Source organism: Lepidochelys kempii, chromosome 8 (assembly GCF_965140265.1).
Source record: "Lepidochelys kempii isolate rLepKem1 chromosome 8, rLepKem1.hap2, whole genome shotgun sequence".
Lineage (NCBI taxonomy): Eukaryota > Metazoa > Chordata > Testudines > Cheloniidae > Lepidochelys > Lepidochelys kempii.
The window spans coordinates 66191008-66218125 of NC_133263.1; the positions used below are offsets into that span (position 1 = coordinate 66191008).

Below are 27118 nucleotides of genomic sequence, written 5' to 3' on the forward strand. Positions count from 1 at the left end.
GAGTAGGGGATAATCAGAATTAAGGCAGCCAACTTGTTGATCTCAGAAAGGCATATATGTTAATACAGCATATGAATAGTTCTGTGCAAGTGAAATGCACTTTCTCTTTGCAGATGTTCTCAGTTGTACACAGCACACCAGTTCAGAAAGCAACTAATATCAAAATTATTCAGCTAAGATGCTTCCAGATATTCAAGAGCATCAACCAAAAATGTGTCTGGAACTTGTTGAATCTTTTTGGATTCAGCATCTGGACAAATTCAAGTTCATACCTTCAAAGCATACTAATAGCTGTTTGCTGATATTGTCGATAACCTCAAAGAAGAGTCACTTATGTTTGGCCTTCTCCTGATTTTTTTTTTCTCCCCAAGGTTCATGTAACCTAGCTCAGAACACCTCTTTCCAAAACTCATCAAAAATATGTTGTTTTCAGCAAATTTGCTCTATTGTGTCTCAGATCTGCTGAATTCAAAACCTAGTATCATACATCTTTGAAGAATGTCAAACAACACTTCTGTCACTTCAGAAATGTTGCTGTAGAGGCAAAGGAGAAATAGAAACTGACAATCATCAAGTATGATCAGAAAACCCTGGACTGAGGAAAAAGCCTGAATGTCCTAGTCTGCTGGATTTTTTACCACACTGGATTTTGCACACTTTGAGAAGTTCAATCAGAATTTCTCTACTCTGCTTCACAAGCCTTGAATGAAAATTCCCCCATGTGGCACAAAGAGAAGGCAGTCTTTGTTTAACTATGTTTTGAAGAAGTTCAGCCTACTTCGGAGATTGAGAGAAAAATGCAGATATTCCTTCTAAATTTTTGAAGAAAATCTCTGATACAGTTTGCTGCGGAACCAAGGACAAGATTTAAAATGTAAGCATAGCAATGAACAAAAAGTGCACAGGGAACTTTTAATGAACACGTTACATCATCTGTCATTACCACTCTACCATCATATGTCTCAGCTGCCAACTTGTCACTTAATTTAAACTTCTGGTACAACATGCTGGCAAAGGATGATGTTGTTAGATTGTTACTAACCTCAGTAAAAGCAGCAGTGTTCTGCAACATTACCATTCTTGATCATATAACGCAGTACAATTGAAAGCTGAGACTTTGGGCAATATCTGAGGTTTTGTCAAATAAAATAGCAACAAAGGGTGTTTCCTCAACTTCTTTGGCAATGACATTAAGTTGGGCATTATACTGCTTCAGTGAGGTCATTCTGAATTCTGCTAGATGTTCCAGAAAAAAAGAGTAGAGGTTTCCAAATGCTGATTGAGTAAAGGATCGAACTTTCTGACTAATTCTAAGGTTTCTATATAATTGCCCTAGAATTATAGACTTTAAGGTCAGAAGGGACGATTATGATCCTCTAGTCTGACCTCCTGCACAATGCAGGCCACAGAATCTCACCCACCCACTCCTGTAACAAACCACTGACCTATGTCTGAGCTATTGAAGTTCTCAAATCCTGGTTTAAAGACTTAAAGGTGCAGAGAATCCTTCAGCAAGTGACCCGTGCCCCATGCTGCAGAGGAAGGCAAAAACCCCCCAGAGCCTCTGTCAATCTGCCCTGGAGGAAAATTCCTTCCCAACCCCAAATATGGCGATCAGCTAAACCCTGAGCATGTGGGCGAGACTCACCAATCAGACACCCAGAAAAGAATTCTCTGTAGTAACTCAGATCCCACCATTCCATCACAGGCCATTTGGCATATTTACCGCTAATAGTCAAAGATCAATTAATTGCCAAAATTAGGCTATCCAATCATACCATCCCTGCCATAAACTTATCAAACTTAGTCTTGAAGCCAGATATGTCTTTTGCCTCCACTGCTCCCCATAGGCGCCAACTTTCCCCGGCGCCAGTGGGTGCTCTCACCCCTCCGGCCCACCCCCTGCCCTGCCCCCATTACAACCCCTTTCCCAAAGTCCCCACCCAACTCCGCCCCCTCCCTGCCCCTATTGGACTCCTTCCTCAAATCCCAGCCCTGCCTCTTCCCTGAGCGTGCCACGTTCCCCCTCCTCCCTCCCTCCCTCCCTCCCTCCCTCCCAGCCAAACAGCTGTTTCACAGTGCAAATACTGGGAGCTGGGCGGAGAAGCGGAGCCCAGCGCGCTCAGGGGAGGAGGCGGAGCGGAGCTGGGGTGGGGGGAAGAGGGGCGGGGAGCTGCCGGTGGGTGCAGAGCACTCACCAATTTTTCCCTGTGGGTGCTCCAGCCCCAGAGTACCCACGGAGTCAGCACCTATACTGCTCCCTCCCCTTGGAAGGCTATTCCAGAACTTCTGATGGTTAGAAACCGTTGTCTAATTTCAAGTCTAAACTTCCAATGACCAGTTTATATCCATTTGTTCTTTTGTCCACATTGGCACTGAGTTTAAATAAATCCTCTCCCTCCCTGGTATTTATCCCTCTGATATATTTATAGAGAGCAATCATATTTCCCCTCAGCCTTCTTTTGGTTAGGCTAAACAAGCCAAGCTCCTTGAGTCTCTTTCATAAGACAGTTTTCCATTCCTCGGATCATCCTAGTAGCCCTTCTCTGTACCTGTTCCAGTTTGAATTCATCCTTCTTAAACATGGGAGACCAGAACTGCACACAATATTCCAGATGAGGTCTCACCAGTGTATAACAGAGCATCATCTGATTTGTTATGCCTATGAAATACCAACTCTTGTTCTCAGAGATGAGAAAGAACACAAATTAGTCTTTGCAAAATATCCATATTTTGGCAAACTTTTTCATTGTGTTTTTCACAGCAGTTCTCTATTGCTCACCTAACTGAAGATAAATAGGATCTTGCCCAAAACTTTGTAACTTCATACAGGCTGTTAGATGATGTTGGCCAGTTTCCTGACATCTGCAGAAATTGTGCAGGTTATTTAGGTCATTGTATCCTGCTTTATTCCACAAATTCTTTTCACTGATGAAAAGTAGACAGGGCCAGCAATATAGCTTGCTTGTTTCCAATACACCTATAGATTCATTCACATTTGTATACCTCATTTCAGCTCTTCTCCTACTTTTCTGTAAGTACTCACTAATTATGTTTTTAGTTTTGGCCTTCAGTTCCTTATTTCTGTTTTTTATTGCCTAGTCTCTTGTACTAAATGAATTAGTGAACAAATTTTGCACTAAACTTTCCATCCTCATGAAGAAGTTGTGCCTCTAGCTCTGTTCTATCATGGGCAATTCAAATCTACACTTGCATGTCTTAGTTTCTTTTTCCAACACACAGCCAGTCAGGAAGTCAACTGCCTGCAGAGCCTTGTTGCCTAGGCAATGTGATGCAACTTGGAGCGTTGCACACTTTTCTAGCAAAACAAGAAGATAGCCAACATGAACAAATTGATTACATGTAGGACTTCTATATTTTTGTAGAATACACTTTTTTTTGTGAATTCTTGGCATGCAATACATGTGTTGCATACATAGCTGACACAACACTACTGGGCTTTATAAGGTTACTCCCTGAGGAAAAGCCTAATAAGTAGAAGGGTCGCTGAAAGTTTTAATTTTCACACTGGTTACCAAATATTTAGTGGTTTTTTCCACCCCTGAAGTTGGATATGTACTAAAATGAAGAGATCTGAAGAACCTCCAAAATAGAGTTAGGAAAAGCAGCCAAGATCATCAGATGTTCACAGGCAGATGTCCTGAGAGGAAGCTTAGAGGCGTAAAGGACCATAGTAGTGACCCAGAGATAAGGTGTTGAACAAGGTGTGTGCCCAGGAAGAGGGAGGTTGAGACAACTTGTTGCTTTATGCTCAGTGAAGTTGATTTCATTTTTCTTTCTTTTTTTTCTTTCAGGTTCATAGTTGTACAGTGTCTCAAATCCAAACACTGCAGTGGAATAATTTTGTTATAAAATGACTATTTTCTTTGGACTACTTTTCTTCTTTACAGCTTAAATCAAATCTCTCCTATGAGTAGAAAGAATGGGGTTTAGATTTTCTATATTGCTGCATTGTTTCTTTGGTGGTTTGGAGTAGCTTTAACTTGAGCCCTCAGCCTCATTCCTCATTACTGACCTCAGGATTGATTTCTCAAACCAAATGAAAACACCATACACCTGCAGAAATGCCTTTTAAAAAAAAAAAGTTTTGAACTTGGCACAATTCAAATACTGCTATAATTGTTTGCTAATAGAGTGGTCTAAATAGTTTTATTTTAGTATTGTAACATGAAAAAGTAGATCCTACTTTCTTTGTGTTTTAACTTGTTTGTTTAAAGGTGAAACATTTACTATTCTACCTCATTTTAGTTGCAGCATAATGTTCCTGGCTCCCAATAAATTTATCTCAGTATGTAGCTTGTTTCTAGTTTAGGGAGTAAATTAGGATGAAGAGGGCTAGGCAGTACTAGGCTAGGCAGTAAGAACAAAGATTTGCTGTTCATCTTCTACTATATTTATTTGTTGTATTTGATTGTGGTTTAGTATTTTTTAATTGAACTCATTATGCAAAATGTGTTTGTTTTTGAGATTATAGCACCATTAATGTTATATTTCAAACATATTTTTTCTAGAGTAGAAAGACATTCATTACTCAGTCACCAGGAGTTTTGTCTTATACTTGCTGCAGTGAAAAATGATATCACAGTAGACTCTACCCAGGCCTAGACTAATATGGTATCTGTCTGCGGAAGCATTTTTGCAACCTTTTGCATATGTCGTAACTCATACTTTTCAACGGCTGCTGTCGGCTGAATTTGCATAAGCAATTTAAACATGGAAATTCTTGTGCATAGAAAATTAAAGGATAGGTTGAGATACCATTTGAAATATTGGCCTTTTAAATAATTTTACTGATAATTACTATGCTGTAAATTTAATTGTATGCCATAGCTGGCATTTAAAGTAGTGCTACCTTACACAGTCCAGATGAACGTATTTAGCTGCAGTTTTAAGTGTCGATGTAAAATTTAAAGACCAAATTGGGATAAGAGGATAATGTTTGGTTTGATTTATTTTCCAGTTTGTGAGCTAATTACATTTGTTTTATACCAGGAAATAGAGAGAAGTGTGGTGTCATTTCTTGCAATAATTTCATAGTTGAAGAACATAGTGATTAAACGGAATACCATTACACTGATTCTCTTCAGGCTTGGTATGTTGTATGTGTGTCGCTCATTTAACTTGCAGATTAAAAGATTAGACACATTTTTTTCCTTTTAAGTTTTTTGTTTGTTTTTTTTTTTTAGTTTGTAAGAGCTCATAAATGGCACATTGGAACTGTGTATCAAATTGCACACTACATTCAGAATTAAAGTAGTCCTTTTTCAGGCATAATGAATCATGTCACCATAATGATCAATACAAAAAGTGCAGGGAGGTACTCTCATCTGGTATCTCAGGGTAGCAATAGAAAAGGAAGGGTTCTTGCTTGAAAGATGCAGAGATAAGCAAGTGAAATCTGTTCATAGATGTGCATGTTTCTGTGGCTGGTCCATAGCTGTGCTTGCATGGCCTCTTCTTCTCTCCACAGGCTTAGGAGATCCAATACCTCCTGTCTACTCCATGCAGGAGCCCATCTAGTGCATAGAGCTGGCATTGTCAGTGGGGCAGTTGCACGCAACAAGGGTGAGCTGGTAGGTGTACTCCCTAAGGTGGGCAATCAGGAAAAGGCATTTCAAAAATGTGGGAGGTTTTGGGAAGTCCAGTTTCTGTATCCGTAGGGCAGTTGAGTTTACAATTGTGACCAGGGAAGTCCCTGTTGTAGGGAATGGGGCATTGCCAGTCAGCTGCTTAGAGGACTGTTAGGGTCAGCATAGTTCATTCACTGTGTATACTTGCATTATGTTAACCTCAGCAGGATGACCATGGTTCCATGCCATTAGGGGAGGTCGATTTACTACATCAGTGTAACAGAAAAAAAATAATTGTGGAAAAATAGTATGTGATCATAAAATTAAAGACTGTATCATAAAGCATATGCAGAAGGGGGCTGTAGTAAGCATTGTCTAATTTTTTAGCGCTTGACTTTACAACCTGACCTAAGACCTTAGTTCGTCCTGTGCCATTGACACATCGGGCAGTCCAGTTCCTCCGCTGATCAAGATCACTTGTTAGTTGTGGTGCTTCTTCCCAGGTGTTTCCAGCACATTCAATATCCTCTGTTATTGTCTTCTGCCAGTTTTTTGTTAGCCTTTCTTGCTTTCATTTTCCTCCTTGGGGTACCCAATTCAATGCTTGCTTAGCATGCCTTCCATCTTCTATACAGTGTACATGCCCCAACCTCTTAGCCTTCTTGCTTCAATGATATTTTCTAACATGTCCTGCTCTGTCAGCTCCCTTACTCTCACGTTTGTTATTTTGTCTTTCCATGAAATATGTAATATCTTCTTCAGCCATATGTAATGAGCAGCTTCCAGTCTCTTTTTGTTAGCCCCTGTTCTTGGCCAAGTCTCTGCTCTGTACAGTAGCACGCTCAGCACAATTGGATGGTATAATCTGACCTTTAATTTGGTGTGGAGACAAAGGTGTTGGAGCCTTCCCAAAAGTGGGGGAGCCACGGTCCCCTGAGGCCCTGCCCCCACAACACCCTTTCTCTTCCCCCAGGGGCCCGTCCTTTTCCGTCCTCTTCCCCCAAGGCCTAACCCCCAGCCAAGCCAGAAGCTGGAGTGAGGGAAGGGAGCCCAAAAGCAGCTGCTGCCCGTGTCCCCACCGCCCAAGTCCCCTGCCCAGGGTCGGTGGAGGGACCCAGATTCACCATAGCTGTGTGTAGCTCTCCCTGACCTGGCTTTGCTGTGTAAGAACCACACAAACAGCTGTGGGGAACCGCGGCAGACCTTCCACCTGCCTGTGATGCAGGCGGCTGCCAAGAGCAACCCCTGGCCCATGTCATCGCCCCCCAGGCTCCCTGCCAAGGGCAGGTGGAGGATCCGCGGCTCCCCACAGCTGTCCTCGCAGCTCTTACTATGGCTGGGTTGCAGCTCCAAGACCCCTCCCGACGCCGGCCAGAGCCAGGTTGGGGAGAGATGCACAGGGGAGCTGTGGTAAGCCAGCAAGTGGTTGCGGACCCTCCACCTGCCAGCTGGGCAGGGAGCCTGGGAGGTGGGGACATGGGCCAGGGGCTACGGGCCTGAGACTGCTCTCAACACCCCCTGGACCCCCGCACCACAGGCAGGTGGAGGGTCCGTGAGGCTCCCACAACTTCCCGGTCTCCATGCTTGCCTGGCCGGGGCCTCGGGGGAAGGGAGCTGCCAGGCACATCCACTTTCAAAAAGTGGGAGGGCTATGGCCCCCCTTGTACTGGTGCCACTATGTGGAGACCTCTGTTTGACCAGATGTTGTTCATTCTTCCAAAAGTGGTATTTCCTTTTCCCAGTTGTTTATGAGTATCTTAATAGCAGCCATTTTCAAAGTAATATCCCTTCCAAGATAGCAGAACTCTTCTTCCCATTCAATTTCTTTCCCATCCACATACACCTTTGCATCTGTTGTCCATTTTTCTATTTTCATAATCTTGGTTTTCTCTGCATTTACTTTCAGTCCAGTTTTTGTTGCTTCCTATTCTACCTCTGATGTAAAGGTAATCATTCTATTCCATGTCATATGTAGTAAAGCATTGATGAGGTCATGTAACTCATCTCCACTAACTCATTTTACACCATCCATACTGTCTCTTGTTACCCAGTTCATCACCTAGTCTATTGCTAATGCTTTGAGGATTGGTGATAACACACACCCTTGTGTAACTCCAGTCACAGTATTGAATCACTCACCTAGACCTATATCTGATCTTACTGTATCTCATCTACTTCAACATAATAAAGAGTTCATATGATGGATCAGCTTGTCTGATATCCCATAGTTTCCAGCCACATTCCACAGAGTCTGTTTGTGGACACTCTCAAATATGTTCCTGAAGTTGATAATGTTAGAATGAGTTTTTGCCAACCAGTAGCTTTTTGGATGATCTGTCAAAAAGTGAATATCTGTTGATAATATTATCCACCTGGAAAGAACCCAGCCTGTTCTTCTCATAATATTCCATACCCCTACCTTTTTCATTCCATTCAGCATAATGGTAACCAATACTTTGCCCAGGAGTGATAGTAGTACAGTACCTCTCCAGTTCATGCATAGAGTAAGATCACCATTTTTTGACAAGGCCACAGTGATACAATCTTTTCAGCCTTGTGGCACTTGTTCTTTCACCCATATTTCATTATAGAGTTTTGTTAGCTGCTTAATCAGAATTTCACTTTCCACCTTTAGTACCTTTTATGAATTCTGTCAACCCCAGGAGCTTTTTCTTGTTTGAGGCCTTCGATGGCTGTTTTAATTTCACTGAGTGTTATCAGTCCCTCTTCTCTTTCTTACTTAGCATTGGCATTTCTCTTGAACCAGTTCGTGATCATCAGTTCTGGTCAGTTTGATATGGAATGGAAATGTTTTTTCCATCATTTGGCATATTGTTAATGAGTTTTCAACATTTGTCCATCAGAGTCCCTGATCAGCATCACCTGTGATGGTCTAGTTCTTCCTGAGAGGTCTTTCACTATTCTGTAGAGCTGCTTGAAGTCTTTCTTCTGCAGCTGCATCTGCCTCTGCAGCCTTCTCCTGAACTCAGACATTTCTGTCTTGCCTGTATCTCATCTTTACTTCTTTCTTTTTCTCTGTTTTTCCTGTATCTTGCACTGTTCCTTGTTGGCCTCCAGAGTGTTCGATTATCAGTTGACGCCTGTGTTCCAGATAGAATCTGTGCATCCTTCTTCAACCCTCTTCAGAAGCCCACTGCTTCCTCCTCTGTCTTGACTACTGTCTTCCTCCAGTTTAACCATCTGTCTTCCTGACTTTCATCAGTCTGGTCCTGTAAAACAGTGATTCTCAATGAGGGGTCATTCAGAAGAAGGGAATGAGTTATATTCTGTGTTTAAAATGGGATTCAGCAGGTGGTATACCTGAACCTAGTTAAATTCTGTGCCTCCGTATGTTCAACTATATGACGTATTTTAAAAAAATATATGAATTTAGTGCATATGAAATTGCTGGAAGTGGAAGTCATCTGTTTAGTCACAAAACCAATACAGCATAGTCAGTAACTATTTCCTCACACTGCCCTGCCCATGTATCTCAACCTTGACTTAGCTACTAAAGTAATCTGCTTTCTGTGCCCATTCAGTCATTGGCCATTTGGCTTCGATTTTCAAGAAGGGAATTGAAGTGGCAGTTTTTATGAGGTGGATATCCATTCACTAGGAAATATACTGAGATGACCAATTTATTTTGCATGGGCCACGAAACAGCTGTTGGACTATGACTTTTGCCCGGGGTCCTGAGCTGTTTGAACCAGTGACCAAAATATTAGTAGAAAATGGGTATGAGTATTTTTCTGCTGTAGTAATTTGTGTTTCCCTGCATGCCCTACATCACTGTTCCTGTGCACTAGAAAAGAAGGGCGTCTATTTAAAAGGATCAGGAGTTGCTCCTCTAGGATAAGAGCTTAACTCTATCAATTAATTGCTATGGTTTTGTAGACTGGTTTGATTAGAAACTGACCTGAAAAAGCTATTAATCTCTTCCTCTTTTCTAGGGAGTTGCACATTCTCACTCTTGAACTACTTCCTCTTGAATCTACAGTATAATTATGAAATATTGCTGTAGAGGAATAATTCAGTTCTAGCAAATCGAGATATATTCCAAATTACCTATTTTCCAGTAAGAAATATGTAGAATGGGAGCTCCTCTATTCTGAAAGAGGAAACAAAAAATACTTTTCACACTTTCTCTGGTAAACTTGGCTCTTGTTTAGTCTGCTTAGTTGTTTATTAAGTCCTCTTTGCCTACTCTTGGAGCCAACGATGTATATATTCATTCAAAATGTAATTTTAGAGAAAGCTATATATCAGAATTTTCAAGCAGTATTTTTCTCAAAATAGTGCCTTGTCTACACTTAACAGCATGAATGAAATGAAATGAATGTCCACATAAGTAGTAACAATTTGAGAAGCGAGCACTAAGAGAGAAATTCAATCATGATGCAGTTACATTGATTTCAGTAGTTACACCAATGATGAATATTCCTAAACTCTGTAAACAGTATAATGCCTTTTCTATATAATAGCCCATTTAAATGTGACTCAAAGATAAGAATGTCATTGATTACACCTGTGTTAAAAATGTGAAAATCTGATAATGTAGTCCTTCTATAGGTGCAAGATGAAAGATAGAGTTGTAACAAAATGAGAGAATCAGTGTAATCCCCCTGGTCTTGTCCCTTCCAAATAATGTAGACTTAGTTACTGAATAATGTGTAACTACTGAGAAAAGACAGTTGGACAGATCTCAGGACTTCATGCACTGAGATAATTTGCCAGGTTCTGAACAGGTTCTTTGTATGATGAGGAAAAGAGTTAAACTACTGCAAGAAAGATGTGTTTCAACCAGGGAGATGGTCTTCACTTAATGGTATTAAGCAGTGATAGTAATTTTATGTTAGTTTTTGTAGCTAGCCACTTAGAGGATATTGTTGTCTGTTGCCAAACAAGCATAGCGAATGCTAAGTATTAAGGTTGAAAATATCTTATTGGAACTCATGCAGAAAAATAGGATTGTCTTAGCAGTATAAATATCTGCCAGGTATAGATTGTCATCCCAAACTGTGACCACAGGGATGGGGAATTGAGAAATTCTGGTGAGAACTAACTTTTTCTATGATGCTGCATTACTTCCAATCAACCTTTTTGCAGAAGCAGAGGATGTAGTATCTTTGAAGCAATGGAAGATATCAGTAGTTTTCCCTGTGACTCATGGCATGGCAAGATATTTCTAGAAATTACTGCAGACAACTGGGTAAGGACGCAATTGCTATGAGTAGCTATTTATAATTTGATGCAGCCAAGAGATAAGCCTAAAAATGAATTGAAAGCTGTTAAAGTATAGTATCTTACTCTGTTCGGAATAAATATTCAGCAGCTGATATAGAAAGTAAGAATTTGAACATTTGCAAAAGCCTGTGTTTCAAAAGACTCCTGTAATCCTAGGAGCATTGAGATAATACAGCATAACACATATAAACACCATATAATTACTTGCATTAGAAACAGTGTGACTTGGGACACAGGAGAACACTGAAATTTTAGGGACCATAAAGGACCATTGTGATTATTACCTTGTCTAGAGTGGCTCACTAGCATGAGTACCAACCTCAGGGCAGACTGTGAAGAAGCAGGGCACAAACCCCAAACTGGTTGTGAGTTCTATACTTAAATTTCACCAACCAAGTAACAAGTGTAAACTCCTCAGGCTCTATACAGCCTTAAAGTAGAGTCACAGACATTCCCTTTGAGTATTCCAATCGAATACATGCAGCATCCTATAAGCAGACCCACCACTGTGGTGCCTCCTGCTGGTCGTGCTGGGAATTAGCTGTCTTGGACTGCCAGGGTGCCTTTTACTAGCAGTGTCTCACTCGCTGTTAGTTCCACTTCCTCCACCGTCTCCACCATCCCCAGCCCGCTGTCTCCACACTTTCAGGAGACAGGTGGTCCTCAATCCTTCCACTTGCCTCAGTGGCCAACTGCAGTCTCTAGTCTAGCCCCTGGCTTTAGGGGTAAACTGCAGTCTGGATTTAGGCCACGCTCCTCATTGGCAAGTAGGGGTAAAGGGGTGGCAGGGGACGACCCAGGCTTGCCCTCTACTCTGGGTCCTGGCCCAGGGATGCTATAGCTGGCAGCCACTTATTGCCCCTCCTATTCCCGCTGTCTACTTTCCCTGGACCACTTCCCCTGTAGCCCTAGCACCTTCCTTGCCCTTGCTTCAAGGCTTCAGTCTGGCTATGGTCAGCCAAGAGCTCCCCTATTGCTCCACTACCCTACCCAGCACTGCAGTATCTCCAGTGCTCTTCAGCAGATAGTCCTTCACCTTTGCCCTCCAAAAAAACCCCTGCCCCTTGCTCTGCTGAGCAGCCCTTTATATATTGGCTGCTCCAGCAAGCCTTCTCCTGATGGCTCTCCCAATAAACCCTTTCCTGATTGGCTGGGTTCTGCACAGCCTCTCCAAGGCTGCCTTAATCCTTCTCCTGCCCGTGTGGGGCAGCCACCCCACCACACATTCTTATAACACTAATACTTATTTTAACTATTCTAACCGCCAGATAAACTCGACTCGTTTCCAACTGTGCATTTGTCAGTGTGCAGTGAGGCAGAGGCCTTGGTGTGACCTGACACCTGGTCTGCTAGCATCACAGTGATAATCTAATCTGACTTCCTGTATAACACAGGCCATAGAACTTTCCCAAAATTATTCCTAAAGCATATCTTTTAGAAAAAAATCCATTCGTGATTTAAAAATTGCCATTGTTGGAGAATCTACCACAATGCTTGGTAAATTGTTCCAATGGTTAATTACTTTCACTGTTAAAAATGTATGACTTATTTTTGGTATGAATTTGTCTAGCTTCAACTTCCAGTGGTTGGACTGTGTTATACTTTTCTCTGCTAGATTGAAGAATCCATTATCAAATATTTATTCCTCCACATGTAGTTACTTACAGATTGTAATAAAGTCACCCCTTAACCTTCAGTTTATTAAGGTAAATAGATTGAGCTCCCTGAGTCTATCACTATAAGGCGTGTTTTCTAATCATTTAGTCATTGTGTGTCTCTTCTCTGAACCCTTTCCAATTTATCAAAATCTTTCTTGAATTGTGGACATTGGAATTGGACACACTATTCCAGCAGCAGTTACATGACTGCCAAATACAGAGATAAAATCACCTTCCTACACCTAGTTGAGATTCCCCTGTTTATGCATCCAGGTATCGTGTTAGTCTTTTTGACCACAGTGTAAAATTGGGACCTCCTGTTCAGCTGACTACCCACTGTGACCCCCAAATCTTTTTTTAGTCATGGCTTCCCAGGATACAGTCCTTCATCCTGTAAGTGTGGCCTACATTCTTTGTTCCTAGATGCATACATTTACATTTAGTCATATTAAAACACCTATTGTTTGCTTGCACCCATCTTACCAAAACATCCAGATTGCTCTGGATTATTGACCTGTCCTCTTCATTTTTACTACTTCCATACTTTTTGTGTCCTTTACCATCTTTATCAGTGATTATTTTGTTTTTTTCATGGGGTAGACTTTATCAATGGTAATTTTATGTTTTTTTTCCATACAATACCTCTCATAGGAATAACCTGCATCTTAAGGGGCTGGAAGACTTCATTTTTATTTTTTAATGTTTTCATCTTGAAAATACATGTCCTAGATAGGTAGATTGGCAATTATATCACCTGCTGAAGAGAGAAGAAAAATTAGATTCTTCAGATTCATTCTGATGCCAAAAAAGTATTTATTTAGAAACAGACTTTACATATTCTTCCTATTGGCAAAGTGTGATCTCTGGCATCTGCTTCACCTTGTTGGCCAATTAATTAAGGAGCCTTCTCCACTTCTTAAGATCTCCTTCAATTCTATTTTGCTTACGTAGACAATAGAAAGGCCTTCTAGTTGTTTTAGGCCTTCTTTTAAATGATCTTTTAAACAACATGTGGACCCAAACTAATTATCCCCTTCATTTTCAACAAAGAAAGGCTTCAGGGAAAAAATGTGCTTACTGAAGATGGTATTAAATGAACTAATCACTTCAGAATTTAATGCCTTTATTAAAATAATTTTAAAAAATTAATTTAAAAAAATAGAATTTTGTGTTAAACTTTTTTGGAAAAAATTATTTATCAGAATAAGCTTCCATCAATGACAGAAGGATAAATTATATAAATTTCAGCATAATTAAAAGGGAGGGAAGAGACTCTTGTGAACATAAATCTGCATAGGTTTCAGAGTAACAGCCGTGTTAGTCTGTATTCGCAAAAAGAAAAGGTGTACTTGTGGCACCTTAGAGACTAACCAATTTATTTGAGCATAAGCTTTCGTGAGCTACAGCAATGCCATGTGCCAGCAATGCCCCTCTGCCATGTACATTGGTCAAACTGGACAGTCTCTACGTAAAAGAATAAATGGACACAAATCAGATGTCAAGAATTATAACATTCATAAACCAGTCGGAGAACACTTCAATCTCTCTGGTCACGCGATTACAGACATGAAAGTTGCAATATTACAACAAAAAAACTTCAAATCCAGACTCCAGCGAGAAACTGTTGAATTGGAATTCATTTGCAAATTAGATACAATTAACTTAGGCTTGAATAGAGACGGGGAGTGGCTAAGTCATTATGCAAGGTAACCTATTTCCCCTTGTTTTCCTCGCCCCCCCCCCAACCCCCCTTCCTCAGACGTTCTTGTTAAACCCTGGATTTGTGCTGGAAATGGCCCACCTTGATTATCATACACATTGTAAGGAGAGTGGTCACTTTAGATAAGCTATTACCAACAGGAGAGTGGGTTTGGGGGGGGGGGGGAGGTGGGGAGTGAGAAAAGCTGGATTTGTGCTGGAAATGACCCAACTTGATTATCATACACATTGTGAGGAGAGTGATCACTTTAGATAAGCTATTACCAGCAGGAGAGTGGGGTGGGGGGAGGTATTTTTTCATGCTTTGTGTGTATAAAAAGATCTTCTACACTTTCCACAGTATGCAACCGATGAAGTCAGCTGTAGCTCACGAAAGCTCATGCTCAAATAAATTGGTTAGTCTCTAAGGTGCCACAAGTACTCCTTTTCTTTTTATAAATCTGCATAATAATTTTGTTTAAAAATAAACAAGCAAAAATCCCTCGATTATTTTTGATTGTTTAAGTAGTTTGCCCTTATCCATTGCATAAACTGAACTCTACATCATAGGAAAGCAGAGTATTGAGACCAGCTAAATTTTGTTTTCTTGGAAACTGTATATCAAGTCTGTAATCATGGAAAAGATCTTAATATATTTTTCTAGTATGTCCATTGGCACTTACATCTGCTGCAGTCTGACACTGGAATTTTTGAATACTGTTAAGTTACTCTTTTACATAGCCTTCCAGATTTTAATAAATGTTGTTGACAGGTTTGAGCAATCTCTATCTAGTACAGTAAATGTTCCTGTGATGAGGTGAACGGACTTCAAATAGGAGCTTGCAGGGATGGAGTTAACACTTTGTCCCATATAAGCAGAGGCGCTGCATGTTTGCAAATGAAATTGAGCCCCCAGCGTGCCTGTACTCTATTAAAAAGCGTTAGTGGTACAGCAGGATCTCCATGGAGGAATCTAAGTCCCTCTTCCTTCAACTACGCTAGAGCATCCAGGGAGTCTATTTTTTGAGGGGGAGTGGGAGGAATGGGGAAGGTGCACGTGAAGTCGAAAGGCTCACAAACTGTTATGTCTTGCTCTTTGAGGATTATTATAGCTGAGGAAAGCCTATTTTATTTATGTTTGACGTTTGGTCTCTGGCTGAGAAAAGCTTTTTACTTAGGAGGCTTGGACTAATGGGCCAGAAAGGGGAAAGATATTTTAATATATTTATAAAACAGACCAGCTCTACCCCCCACTACTTGAACTGTATCCCAGTCTTAGAGTGTTTCCTTTTGTCTAACATCCTCTGTTCTGGCTGGCCTGTCACAGCCCTTTATTTCCGAGATGGAAATGAATAGGTCAGCTGTCTGATTTAGTAATTCTCTTAGTCAGCAGCTTATTGCTGCCAAGGTTTTTATTACAGTAATGACAAAAGGGAAACAAGCTTATTGTGATTGGTATAATTTTGAGTGTCCATTTTCATTTCTCTCATGCTACTGATACATTTCCTTTAAGTAGGAGGCTGGGAAATGTTTCCTGACTAGCACATTATAAGAGGAAACTCTTCTTTGAGGAGGTTGTCTCCTTGTCGTCCCTTCCTAGTGCTATATCATTCTGTGTGGTCCTGTGCCTCCAAAAATATAGAAAACCAAATAATCATCATGGCTTACATGATTGCCATTGCATCAATGAATGGGATAGCTTTTTTCATTTTTTTTTTCATTTTTCTGTGCATGCTGTTAAAAAGAGCAAATAAGAAAATCCTAAGAAGTCGATTCATTTGAAAATTTGGAGTAAAAATACTTCAAGGTAGTTTTCCCCTTTTTTAAAGACAGTACCTTGGCATAATCAGAAAAGATATACTCTGAATTCCTTTAGCTAATATTTTCCTAGAGCAACAAAGAAAGCTAAACCTAAAAAGGGATTCTGGTCTTCCTGTCCTAACAGTAGTAGTTCCTGAATAAACAGTTAAAGAAAAATGAATATAACTCTTCATATATCCTTGAACAGCAGCTTTTTAAAATTTTTACCTAGTCACAGTTAGTATATAAAGGAATGATGTTCTTCATAGTTCTGAGATGCTCAAATTTTTGAGACCAGTAACTCTAAAACTAAAGCTCTCTATCAACTAAAAGGCATAAATGCTCACCCGAATGAATAACTCTAATCTGAAGTTATTCCAGGGCTTTTGGACATGATGCTCCAAAAAATTAAGATGACTTTTGCAAAAGTAAAATCCACTTATGTTTAAAATTCTTATTTTTAAACTGCCTTGCCTGATTAACCTGAACCTTCTCTCCAATATTCTCCTTTGGCAAGAGGAGAAAAATTTCAACTGGAAGCATGTTTCCTGAGGAAGTTGGGTGGAATTCAGTTGTTAAAATCTTTCCATGGAAAGCTAGTCACAGAGCTATGGACACACTGCCACCTCACCATAATGTTAGTAAATTAAACATGTTTAAAATGACGTGTATATATAATAGAAAAAGTAAAGAAAGCAATTTTTTTTCCCCCAAGTGTATCAGCTTTTCATTCCAATCTTGTGACTAATTATTGCTCTGGAACTGTTTATATGTGTTTTGTTCTGCACATTCATTGTGCCCTATGGAGCATTGGTTATAATGTTTCAAATCTGCAAAAGCAAGTTTACAATAAAAATTTTGAGTTCTACAAAATATTTGTAAATTCCCTTTGATCCCAAAATGTGTGTCTGTGAAAAATATGTGGAACACAGCAGCTGCGTAACAGTGCACGGCAACAGAACACAATTACTTAAGAGAGGGAGCGGAAAAGTACTATATCCAATTAAAATTGCAGGGGGAATTTAGTCTAACAGAAGGTAATTACCCAAATTGGGATTTAGGGCCTGATCCTATTACCACTAAAGTTAATGGCAAAACTCCAGGGGCCTTGAGACAGGTCATCAGATTTTGACATCCCCACTTTTTGATAGTACTCAATGATCTTTGGCCACCCGTTGGTAGGATCTCAGTTTTATATGACAACTGAATTATAGTTGGACAAATTCTGTTGTATTTGCTCCTATCTTCATTGGATGCACTGTCTGGAATTACAGTGTTGCAGAGAGCAGGACTTTGTAGCTGCAAGCAGCACTGTGCACCTTTACACCAGGCTGGGGTACGGACACTATCAGAGGAGTATTAGCTTCATCCTAGATTTTTCTTGTAAGTTTCATATTTAAGCACTGACCTTAACTTGGTATATTTTAGTTGGAGAGCTGATGAGATCACAGCCTAAAGTGTTGGAGCTGCAGGAAAACAGATTTCCTGTTTTTCAAAAGTAGATTTCTCTTTTAGGGAATGTACTATTTTACCTTTTAACATTACACTTTTTCTGTGAGTTTAGAATTAAATAAATTCTGAAATGATCAAAAACTTGAGCAGCATTTAAAAAACTGGAACAGTGTGGAAACAATTCAATCACGTATTTGTGGAAAGGTGAATCTTCCTCTTAAGTACCTTCTGTTATTAGCTATTTTAAGCTTAATATCACTGAGATAAAATCATATGATGTGAATGGTAATAAAAGTGAAGGCTCAATACATGTAGTCCTTTATCGTAGGGAATGACAGCTATGCTGTCTGATGTTATAAACACATCATAGAATCATTTAGTTTCCATGGAGATGGGCTTTGGAGGTGAGAAGAAAACCTGCCAGCATTGAAATAATGGCTTTAAGAGCTCGCAGCAATATTTGCTGAAAATGTTAGTGACTGATCTTTGATATGCTGTTGGAATATTAAAGGTCAGTGTTAGGAGTTTAAATATAAGCAATCCAACCATATTAATGAAACAAAGGAGTTTTTTGTCATATTCTACTGTTGTATCCAGTTGTCCAACACAGCAAGTGGTTTAATTTATTTTGACAATGGTACTCCTTTGAGGTGATTTCTTTTCCCATCCTCCACCCCATGTACCCATTATTTCTAATCTTGATTACAGAGCCAACAAACTATACATCAATGTCTAGAGAGAGAAATTAGCTTGTAACTGTTGTCTGTAGTCACTGCTAAACAACATTCATTCCAGTTTAGTTTGGGACATAGAAAGAGTTGTTCCAAGAATCAGAACTGTGCCAGATCAGAATTTCTCCTCTCCTTGTGGAAACTCCTACCACTCAAATGTATCCCTATAGAAAAAGTATGAAATTCAAAAAGTTACTGCATTCACATAGCCATTCTGAGACTCCTACTGGTTTGTTGAAACAAAAAGATCTACCCACCCAGCCCGAATTTTAGTATCTTACGCATTGGGCCATTTTAGTGAGCATATGTGACTCAAAAACCCCTCACTGATTATCCTATAACCACCCCAAGATTATCCTGATCTTGGTATGTACATTGTGGGTTCATCAAATAATGTCATGTGAGGTCTTAAATGAAAGCCAGGGTCACACTGGTGAAATGAATGTACAGATGCTATGTAAGGAGTTATGTATGTATACTGAAAATGTGTTTTAAAATGTTTCATGGCAGAGTTGACAAACAGGATTTCTGTCAGACAAAAGGTGTTTATTCACCTTGCTTTCTGTCAGCATGTAAATTAAGCATTGTACGCTAACTCAGTGGATGTGAATTCAACAGGGCAGCCATACACAGGAAAATAAACAACGGATGTTATCTTGACTCAGTATAGCCAATGAACCTTGGGGATAGAAGAGGAAGGCAAAAACACCCCTTTATCCTGCACTTAGAAAGTAAATGGACAACACATTTACATTCTAGGATCTCTGTCTACCTTGCGAAATATTATGGGTGATATAAGACCCCTTTAGACAGGAGGTTAACCTGTTAAGTTTAGTCTCTGGAAAGCATGTTAGGATTTTGTTTTATATGTAACCTTTTTGTTTCCATTATTCTTACTCACTATCTGTTGAATCTTTGATAATAAATGTATTGTTGTTTTCACTATAAATGTATCTCAGTGCTGTGGTGTTAAGTGAGGTGCAGATCCTGAGTTGAATCATACAAGCTGGTGTGTACACTCTTTCCTTGGGGACAGCAGACATTTCTGTGAGTGGTCAGTGGATGGGGCTGGATGCTGCAGGGGAACTCTTCAAAGGGACTTGGGGACTGGGGGACACACATTATTAATGTGAAAGGCAAAGTAAGAGCTGGCATAGCCCAGAGAAGCATTTTTGAGAGGCTAACAGGTTGGTTGTGTCAGGGAGCTGACTCCCAGTTAAACACAGGCTGGAGGCAGTGGGATAACAAAGGTGACTCTCAGTTCTGGTCACCCCACAAACAGCACAGCATATTAGCACACTTTTTTAGAATAAGGATAATATTGCTTGTTATATTTAAACAGCCCTATTTATGCTTACTGTTTAAACGTGACTTGCAAAGCTTTTTAGCTTTTACAAAAAATGTAAACAGCATTCATAGTCACATGTTTTTAAACTATCCTAATTTTAGAAAGAAATTGTCCTTCTTGCGGTTTGTCTCTTGGACACGTTGTTTTGCCACCAGCAACTCATGTAACCCTGTTTTCTGTGAAATGACATCACAAATCCCATGGATGTGTTCATCCCTGACTAATCCAGTTCTGAGTCTTTTCCCTTTCCGCGCTACTGGAAAGCAGCAATGTAACAAATTTTACTAAAACAATGTAGCAAGAGAAAGAGAAGGAAAGAAAGGGGAAAAGCTATTGGTATCTGCTTGGCATGCTGATAGCCAGGATGTTAGGAGAGGAAAAGCTGAAGTCCCTCTCCCTCAAGTTTTTAAATGAGCAGGGTGGGGTCAGAGCTACTTTTTTTTTTTAATTTAAAAAAATCATAATTAAGAGCTTTTGACAAAAATAAGTAAAGTAGAAGAGAATCTTGGACTGTAAGTTTCATAAAATGAAAAAAAACTTGAAAAACCTTTGCAGGTCATCTTTGTTGTGTCAGTATAAATAACAAATATTAGCCATTAAAATGTTATCTTATTTTAATTCACATGTGTAACTTAACCTGAGTTTTTAAGATGAAACAAAAATCACTTTGAATTTTCAAAAGTTATTGTAAAGCACTGTAATAATTGCCAGCAACAATTATGAACCTTTGAAAATAATATGCCAAATTGCCACAGAATTCTCCTAAATTCTGGTTGTTTTCCAGATTAAGCTATTTGAAAACAAGTTTAATGGACAGGATTTTTAAATGACCTGTATCTTTTTCAGCTAAACAGAAGATGAAGTAGTGTCTTCAAATGGAGCCTGAACAAGCTATAGTTTATGGGACTTCTCTTTTGATGTTAATGTGTACATTAACATTTCAATGCATCATTTCACAGATCACAGGAACAGTGAGTAGCAGTGAGTAGTCTCTCCCACTACTCATTGCTCATGGGTTTTGAAATTCAACTTTTAACAGTTATAATTTAGCTTTTAATGATAAGGTAAGATTCAGTATTCAATTAATCTGAAATTGGTACTATAAGGAGAAAATCACTGGCCTTTGTGTGAAATATTTAGCTTATGTCTTAGATAGAGGAGAATCTGATAAAAAATTGCATCCAGTAGTCAATCTCCAAGGCTATCTTGTATCAGACCTAGTAACTGGGCAATCCTCCACCAGATGTTGCATTCAGCATTGCAATTAAAGCATCTATTCTCTCACCACCCCCATTATACCATGTGTAGCAACAAGACTCATTATTGGAAGAGAAACACTTAAGCAGGACCCAAGACCGGTGTGAGATAGAAAGGGCTGTTTTTAAATTGATCACTAATTACAAACACCTTGGGAATGGAGGTCATTCATAACTGAACAAAAAAATATGATTGTTCTTTCAAAAGTTTACAATTGAACATTGACTTAATACAGCTTTGAAACTTTACTGTTCAGAAGAAAAATACTGCTTTTAACCATCTTAATTTAAATGAAACAAGCACAGAAACAGTTTCCTTGCTTTGTCAAATCTTTTTTAAACTTTCCCTTTACTTTTTTAGTAGTTTACGTTTAACACTGTACTGTATTTTTAGTCACGTGTTTGGGAAAGAACCCCATGTAACTAAAATAGTTGGAGTCACATCCTGAACTGGTATTGAGAAAGACCGTTATTAAGATTTGGCCTCCCATTTCTTGTTTTTCTAGGCTATAGATTTTTAGTAACTTTTCAGATAAAATTACAGTATAACCTCAGCGTTACAAACACCAAAGTTATGAACTGACCGTTCAACCCCATACCTCATTTGGAACTGGAAGTATGCAATCAGGCACCAGCAGAGAGAGAGAGAGAGACACACACACACACAGGCAAATGCAATCAGGTACCAGCAGAGAGAGAGAGACACACACACAGAGGCAAATGCAGTACCAGGGAGCCACATGGAGCTGGATAGGGAGCCTTCCAGCCCCACCAACCCACTTCCCTCCGAGCACCAGCAGGGGTCCCAGGCTGCTCCCCATGGAGCACCCGCGGCGTGTAGTCCCTCCCCCCCCAAGCACCGAAGGTTTAGGGGTATATAGTACAAGTCATGGACAGGTCACGGGCCGTGAATTTTTGTTTACTGCCTGTGACCTGTCCATGACTTAATAAAAATACCTGTGACTAAAACGTAGCCTTAGTTATAGTAATGGTAGTGGTGTGTTTGGAATGACTCAGTAACATCCATTCTTGCTGAACAAGTAAGTTGTCAGAGTTGCTGGTTCTTCATTAAAATGAAATAAGCCCAAATTCTGCTTTGTCATACTGGTGTAAATCAAGAATAACTAAATCAGGTGACAGAGTAACAGCCATGTTAGTCTGTATTCGCAAAAAGAAAAGGAGTACTTGTGGCACCTTAGAGACTAACCAATTTATTTGAGCATAAGCTTTCGTGCTCACGAAAGCTTATGCTCAGATAAATTGGTTAGTCTCTAAGGTGCCACAAGTACTCCTTTTCTTTTTGTAAATCAGGTGAGTTATTACAGAATTACAATGGAGAACAAAAGCAAGATTTGATTCTAAGGCTGCATCTCTCTTCTCTCTCTTTTGGGGGGTGCATGGGGAGGAAAACTGTTTCTTGTCAGAAGAAAATGAAAACAAATGGCTTCATGTGGCTGTTTCACCTTTCCAATGAAAAATGGGGAAAACCCCTTCCTCGCTGCACAAAATAAGAAGTGTCATTGCTTAACAGTATGGTCTTGATAGAAACAGGCAATGGGTTTGAAGTTGAGCCTGATTGATAACTTTTTCTTCCCATCGCTAAATTTTTTGTGTTGGAAGAAGTTCTGTGGTGAGACATTGGTAATGGAGCGTCATACTGTGACACTTGATAATACTACAGGAGAGAGTTGCCTAGAGGTCTGACAGATTGATGTTAGACCACTATGGTTTTCCCTTAACTGAAGTAGGAAAAGTAGTCTAGTGATCAAAGCTCTAACCTAGAACTTTGGAGACCTGGTTTCAAGTCTCTACTCTGCCACAGACCTCCTGTGTGACCATGAGCAAGTCACTTAATCTGTCTGCGCCTCAGTTTCCCATCTGTAAAATGGGGATGATAGTACTTCCCTACCTCACAGGGGTGCTGAGGATAAATCCATTAAAAGATTGTGAGGTGCTCAGATACGATGGTGATGAAGGCCATACAAATAACTTAGCTTAAAGTATATAGAAAATTAACATTAAAATTAACAATTAAATTTCCCTACTTTTGCCTGATACTTCTGTACTTCTGTGAATATTGTCAACTAATTTATAGTTTTTACGTTCCATATTTCCTAGTACCATCTTAGAAGCCTGAAGTTAACTTACTTTTCTACCAGTTTTTGCATTAGAGTCAGTGTTTTAGCAATGCGCCACTACAATAGTGAAGACCTATTTGATGACCTCTGTCCAGTAGAAATGTGGTATGTAATCCCATGGAACTCTTGCAGAATTTTGGGTTATTTCCAGTTTCCTGGCTAAGTTCCAGATAAGGTAATTGTTTTACCCATCTAGACTCTTCAGTAACTTCAGCTGGTACCCAGGAAAATAAAACCAAAACCTATTCTGACACATTTGACAGTGCCAAAAAATCCACATATATAACAGGTTTCAGAGTAGCAGCCGTGTTAGTCTGTATCCACAAAAAGAAAAGGAGTATTTGTGGCACCTTAGAGACTAACAAATTTATTTGAGCATAAGCTTTTGTGAGCTACAGCTCCGATGAAGTGAGCTGTAGCTCACGAAAGCTTATGCTCAAATAAATTTGTTAATCTCTAAGGTGCCACAAGTACTCCTTTTCTTTTTGCACATATATAACAACTCACTTCTCAGTCAGCAGCTGATTTAGCACTTTTTAGTCCCTCAACTAGAACAGTTGTTTTTTCTGTTGTGGGACTGCTTTGGGGTCTAGTACAGTGATTTTCAAACTTTTGTACTGGTGACCCCTTTCACATAGCAAGCCTCTGAGTGTGTGCTTCTACCCTATACTACACAGATGTCACCGGGGAGACCAGCATTTCTCAAACTGGGGGTCCTGACCCAAAAGGGAGTTGTGGGGGTGGGGGTTGCAAGGTTATTTTCAGGGGGTCATGGTATTGCCCTCCTTACTTCTGTGCTGCCTTCAGAGCTGGGCAGCTGGAGAGTGGTGGCTGCTGACTGAGAGCCCAGCTCTGCAGGCAGCAGCACAGAAGTAAGGGTGGCAATACCATACCAGGCCATCCTTACTTCTGTGCTGCTGCATGCAGCAGCCCTGCCTTCACAGCTGGACTCCCAGCCAGCAGCTGCTGCTCTCTGGCCACCCAGCTCTGAAGGTAGCGCTGCTAGCAGCAGCAGCACAGAAGTAAGGGTAGCGATACTGCGATTCCCCCACAACTCCTTTTTGGGTCAGGACCCCTACAACTACAACACTCTGAAATTTTACATTTAAATATCTGAAATAATGAAATTTAGAACTTTTAAAATCCTGTGACCATGAAATTTACTAAAATGGACTGTGAATTTGGTAGGGCCCTAGCCATGACATTTGAGGGATAAAGCATGTGACTGTAGTTGGTCTGGATATTAATATTTTAATAACATGAATTTCTAGATTTGTAGTGTTTGCATTGAAAAGAAATATTCTTCTGCCACTATTACTGTAAACGCATAATGCTTTTGGTGTGAAAATAATATACATGTTCATCTGAGGAAGTAGGCAGTAAGTACATGAGGAAAGAACAGCACAATGCAAACTTATTCATCATTCTCATACTACAGATGATAATAAGATGTGGAATGATTTACATATGCTACTCTATACTATAGCTCTTAAATATTACATAGTATCTTTCTCTGTGGCTTGTTATTCATCAGTGTTGCCAAGATATTAACTGCTGTGCTTCATGAAATGTTTGTATGAATGCTGCACTGTAGAACTGAGTTACAGTGGTAACAGTACCGAGTGCTCGGAATCTTCATTTTCATCCTGAGATATTACTTTAAAATACGGTTGTAAACTGGTGGATCAGCTCCCCAGCCTGGGACAAACAGCCACGTTTGTAGCCCTTTCCCCAGGGCTCAGTTTATTCTCCAGCACAAAACAAAAGCATCAGCTCTGCTCTTGACTGAGGCTATGGGGCCACTTCTGGCCTCTGGTAACTGAAGACTCTGGACCTCCCTAGCCTAGCGGGGGGAAGGGTGATCTGGAGGGCCTCCTTGCCCTCTTGCAGCCTTCTGCTGCAGCCACAAGAGAGTTTGCTTTCAGCACACTCCTGGTTCCCGGCCCCCTTACGGAGTTGGGATCTTGATTTATATCCTCCAGCTGGGAATCTGACCCAATAACTAGGTGCTGCTCAGTTAGGCCTGGGTGCATAATTCCCAGCACCTTCCTGCTGGTGTTCCACCACAGAAAAAGGCTCTTTGTTGTCTGCCACCCCTGCCCATCTAGGAAAGGTCTCGTTAGCAACCCTAATCTACAGACTTGGGCTATCAGAGCTCATGCTAGCACTCTAAAAATAGCTGTGTAGACAGCATTTTGTAGTTATGGCATGGGCTAAAGCTCTGACTTGGAAGCCGCAGGAGGGGTGTGGGCTTCAGATCCCCATGGTATTTTTAATAAAATTTACCATACATCATACAAAATCTAACATACCGTAATGTGCCTGCAAAAAGATTATCATTTGGAACTTATTCCAGTTTGTGAGAAATGTCAGTTCTAATTCTAGAAAACGATTACTGTCTTTTTACAACAAAAGGCATAAATTAATCTGTTTTATTATGAGCGCTGCTGCCACCAACTCCCAGAACTCCCACATTAATCAAAAGAGTCAGATGAAAATCTCTGCAGTTTTCTTGTTTGTTTGCATGTTTGTTTGTTTTTTCGTTTTTTTGTTGTTTTTTTTAATAGTTACTGATAATGAAACTGCCACTCTCTCAACTTGTAGCCCATAAAGTGAGGAGAAATTGATCCCTTCCATATTAACACAGAAGGCTATCTTTTAGTTTATGTCCACATATGTTCAAGTTTAAGCCTAATTGTAACCTATGTAATGATATTTCTACTATAATTTTATTCTGACATCTTGAATCTTTTCTCTCACAATGCACTAGGTTATAGTGAAAGGTTTATTTTAATTGTGTATTTTTGATATTTTAAACGCATTTTAACATATACAAAAATAGAATTTCCATTTCTAAATTATATCTTGGAGGTAATCAAAGTGAGTTTATTGTCCAGCTCTACCCTTTTCCAGTACAGATAAAATTGGTTAACAGATTTTTTACTTATGGGTATTTATTTTATTAAGGATATAACGAACTTTAAAATGATTGCATGTATAATTGTGGTGACATTAAAACTTAGTGAGGATTCCTATATTTTTTTCATTGCTTTTACATCTTATCTCACATTCATATTTTTTGTTGTTGTTGTTGCTATGTTCATTATCTGGTTGTACAGATCATTTATTTTTTAAAAAGCATATTTTTTCAAGCATATGTCCTTGTGCTTTGTGTTGTCCTTGTTAAAACTGTTATGCATGTTTCCAGCATTATCCTTTGGCCTAAAGCTGGCAGTCAGTTATCAGGCTTCTTGTGGAGGTTAGTTTTTTTGGTGGTTTTGTAGGTGCATATACATCTAGTAGAAATATAATGAAAAATAGAGAAAGAATAGAGTGTTTAATTTTGTAAAATAAACAAATGGTCTCTTATAAAATAACTTTAACTTTTTTCTTGTAGAGTGCTCATTTGGCCATGATTGATACCCTGATGATGGCATATACTGTAGAGATGGTCAGTGTTGAAAAAGTGATTGCATGTGCTCAGCAGTATTCTGCCTTCTTCCAAGCCACAGACCTGCCCTATGAGATTGAGGATGCTGTCATGTACTGGATAAATAAGGTAAGAACAAAGCAAATGTATGCTTAGATTGAAAAGACAATCAACATGATTCAGCAGCCATGAATGTAAATTATATGTATTCCAGACTTCATCTAAGATAACATGTTCATTGTCCTTTAAGCAAGGATAAGAAAAAAGTAAGTTTTCATAATCAATTAAAACATGTTATTGAAATCAAAATTTTGACTGCAGTGTATAGTATGAAGAAAAGAAAAGAATGTAAGAGAGAGATGAAACCTGACCAGTTACTGATGAATTTTGATGATGTGATAAAGTTGTTGATAAATCATTTTGCAGAACCTATAGATGTCCTTGTCTTTCTCTAGTGTAACGAAACTCAGTTTGAAACTGGGGTCTCTGCTGTACCTAAGCATATCTTGAGTATGAGATTTTCAACCTGTTTACTTATTACATAATAAACAAAATGTACAGATATAATAGTAGCCTACTGTAATAAAATGTACCTATCAGCATCCAGCATATTCAGAAACAGATCACACACCATTGCCAGATCTGCTGGTACAGGTGGACCCAGATTTCTGTTTCAGTTTTGTCTGATGTGAAGTAAACATTTCTCATGTTTTCGGTGAGTCCTATGATGATGATAATTTAGAGGCCCCTGAAAAAATATTTTTCCCTT

General features: G+C 39.6%; 1 protein-coding gene across 7 annotated transcripts in view; it reads left to right on the forward strand.

Moving 5' to 3' along the window:
* The window catches only part of CAMSAP2 (calmodulin regulated spectrin associated protein family member 2), a 171284-nt gene that overhangs the window by 62860 nt on the left and 81306 nt on the right, over positions 1-27118 (forward strand). For 6 of the 7 annotated variants that reach the window (XM_073356781.1, XM_073356785.1, XM_073356783.1 and 3 more), the window contains exon 3: positions 26317-26478. In XM_073356781.1, coding sequence (XP_073212882.1) covers positions 26317-26478 — 162 coding nt within the window. Of the gene's footprint in view, positions 1-10700; positions 10804-26316; positions 26479-27118 lie in introns of all 7 variants that reach the window. The other variant, XM_073356787.1, reaches the window with a different exon arrangement.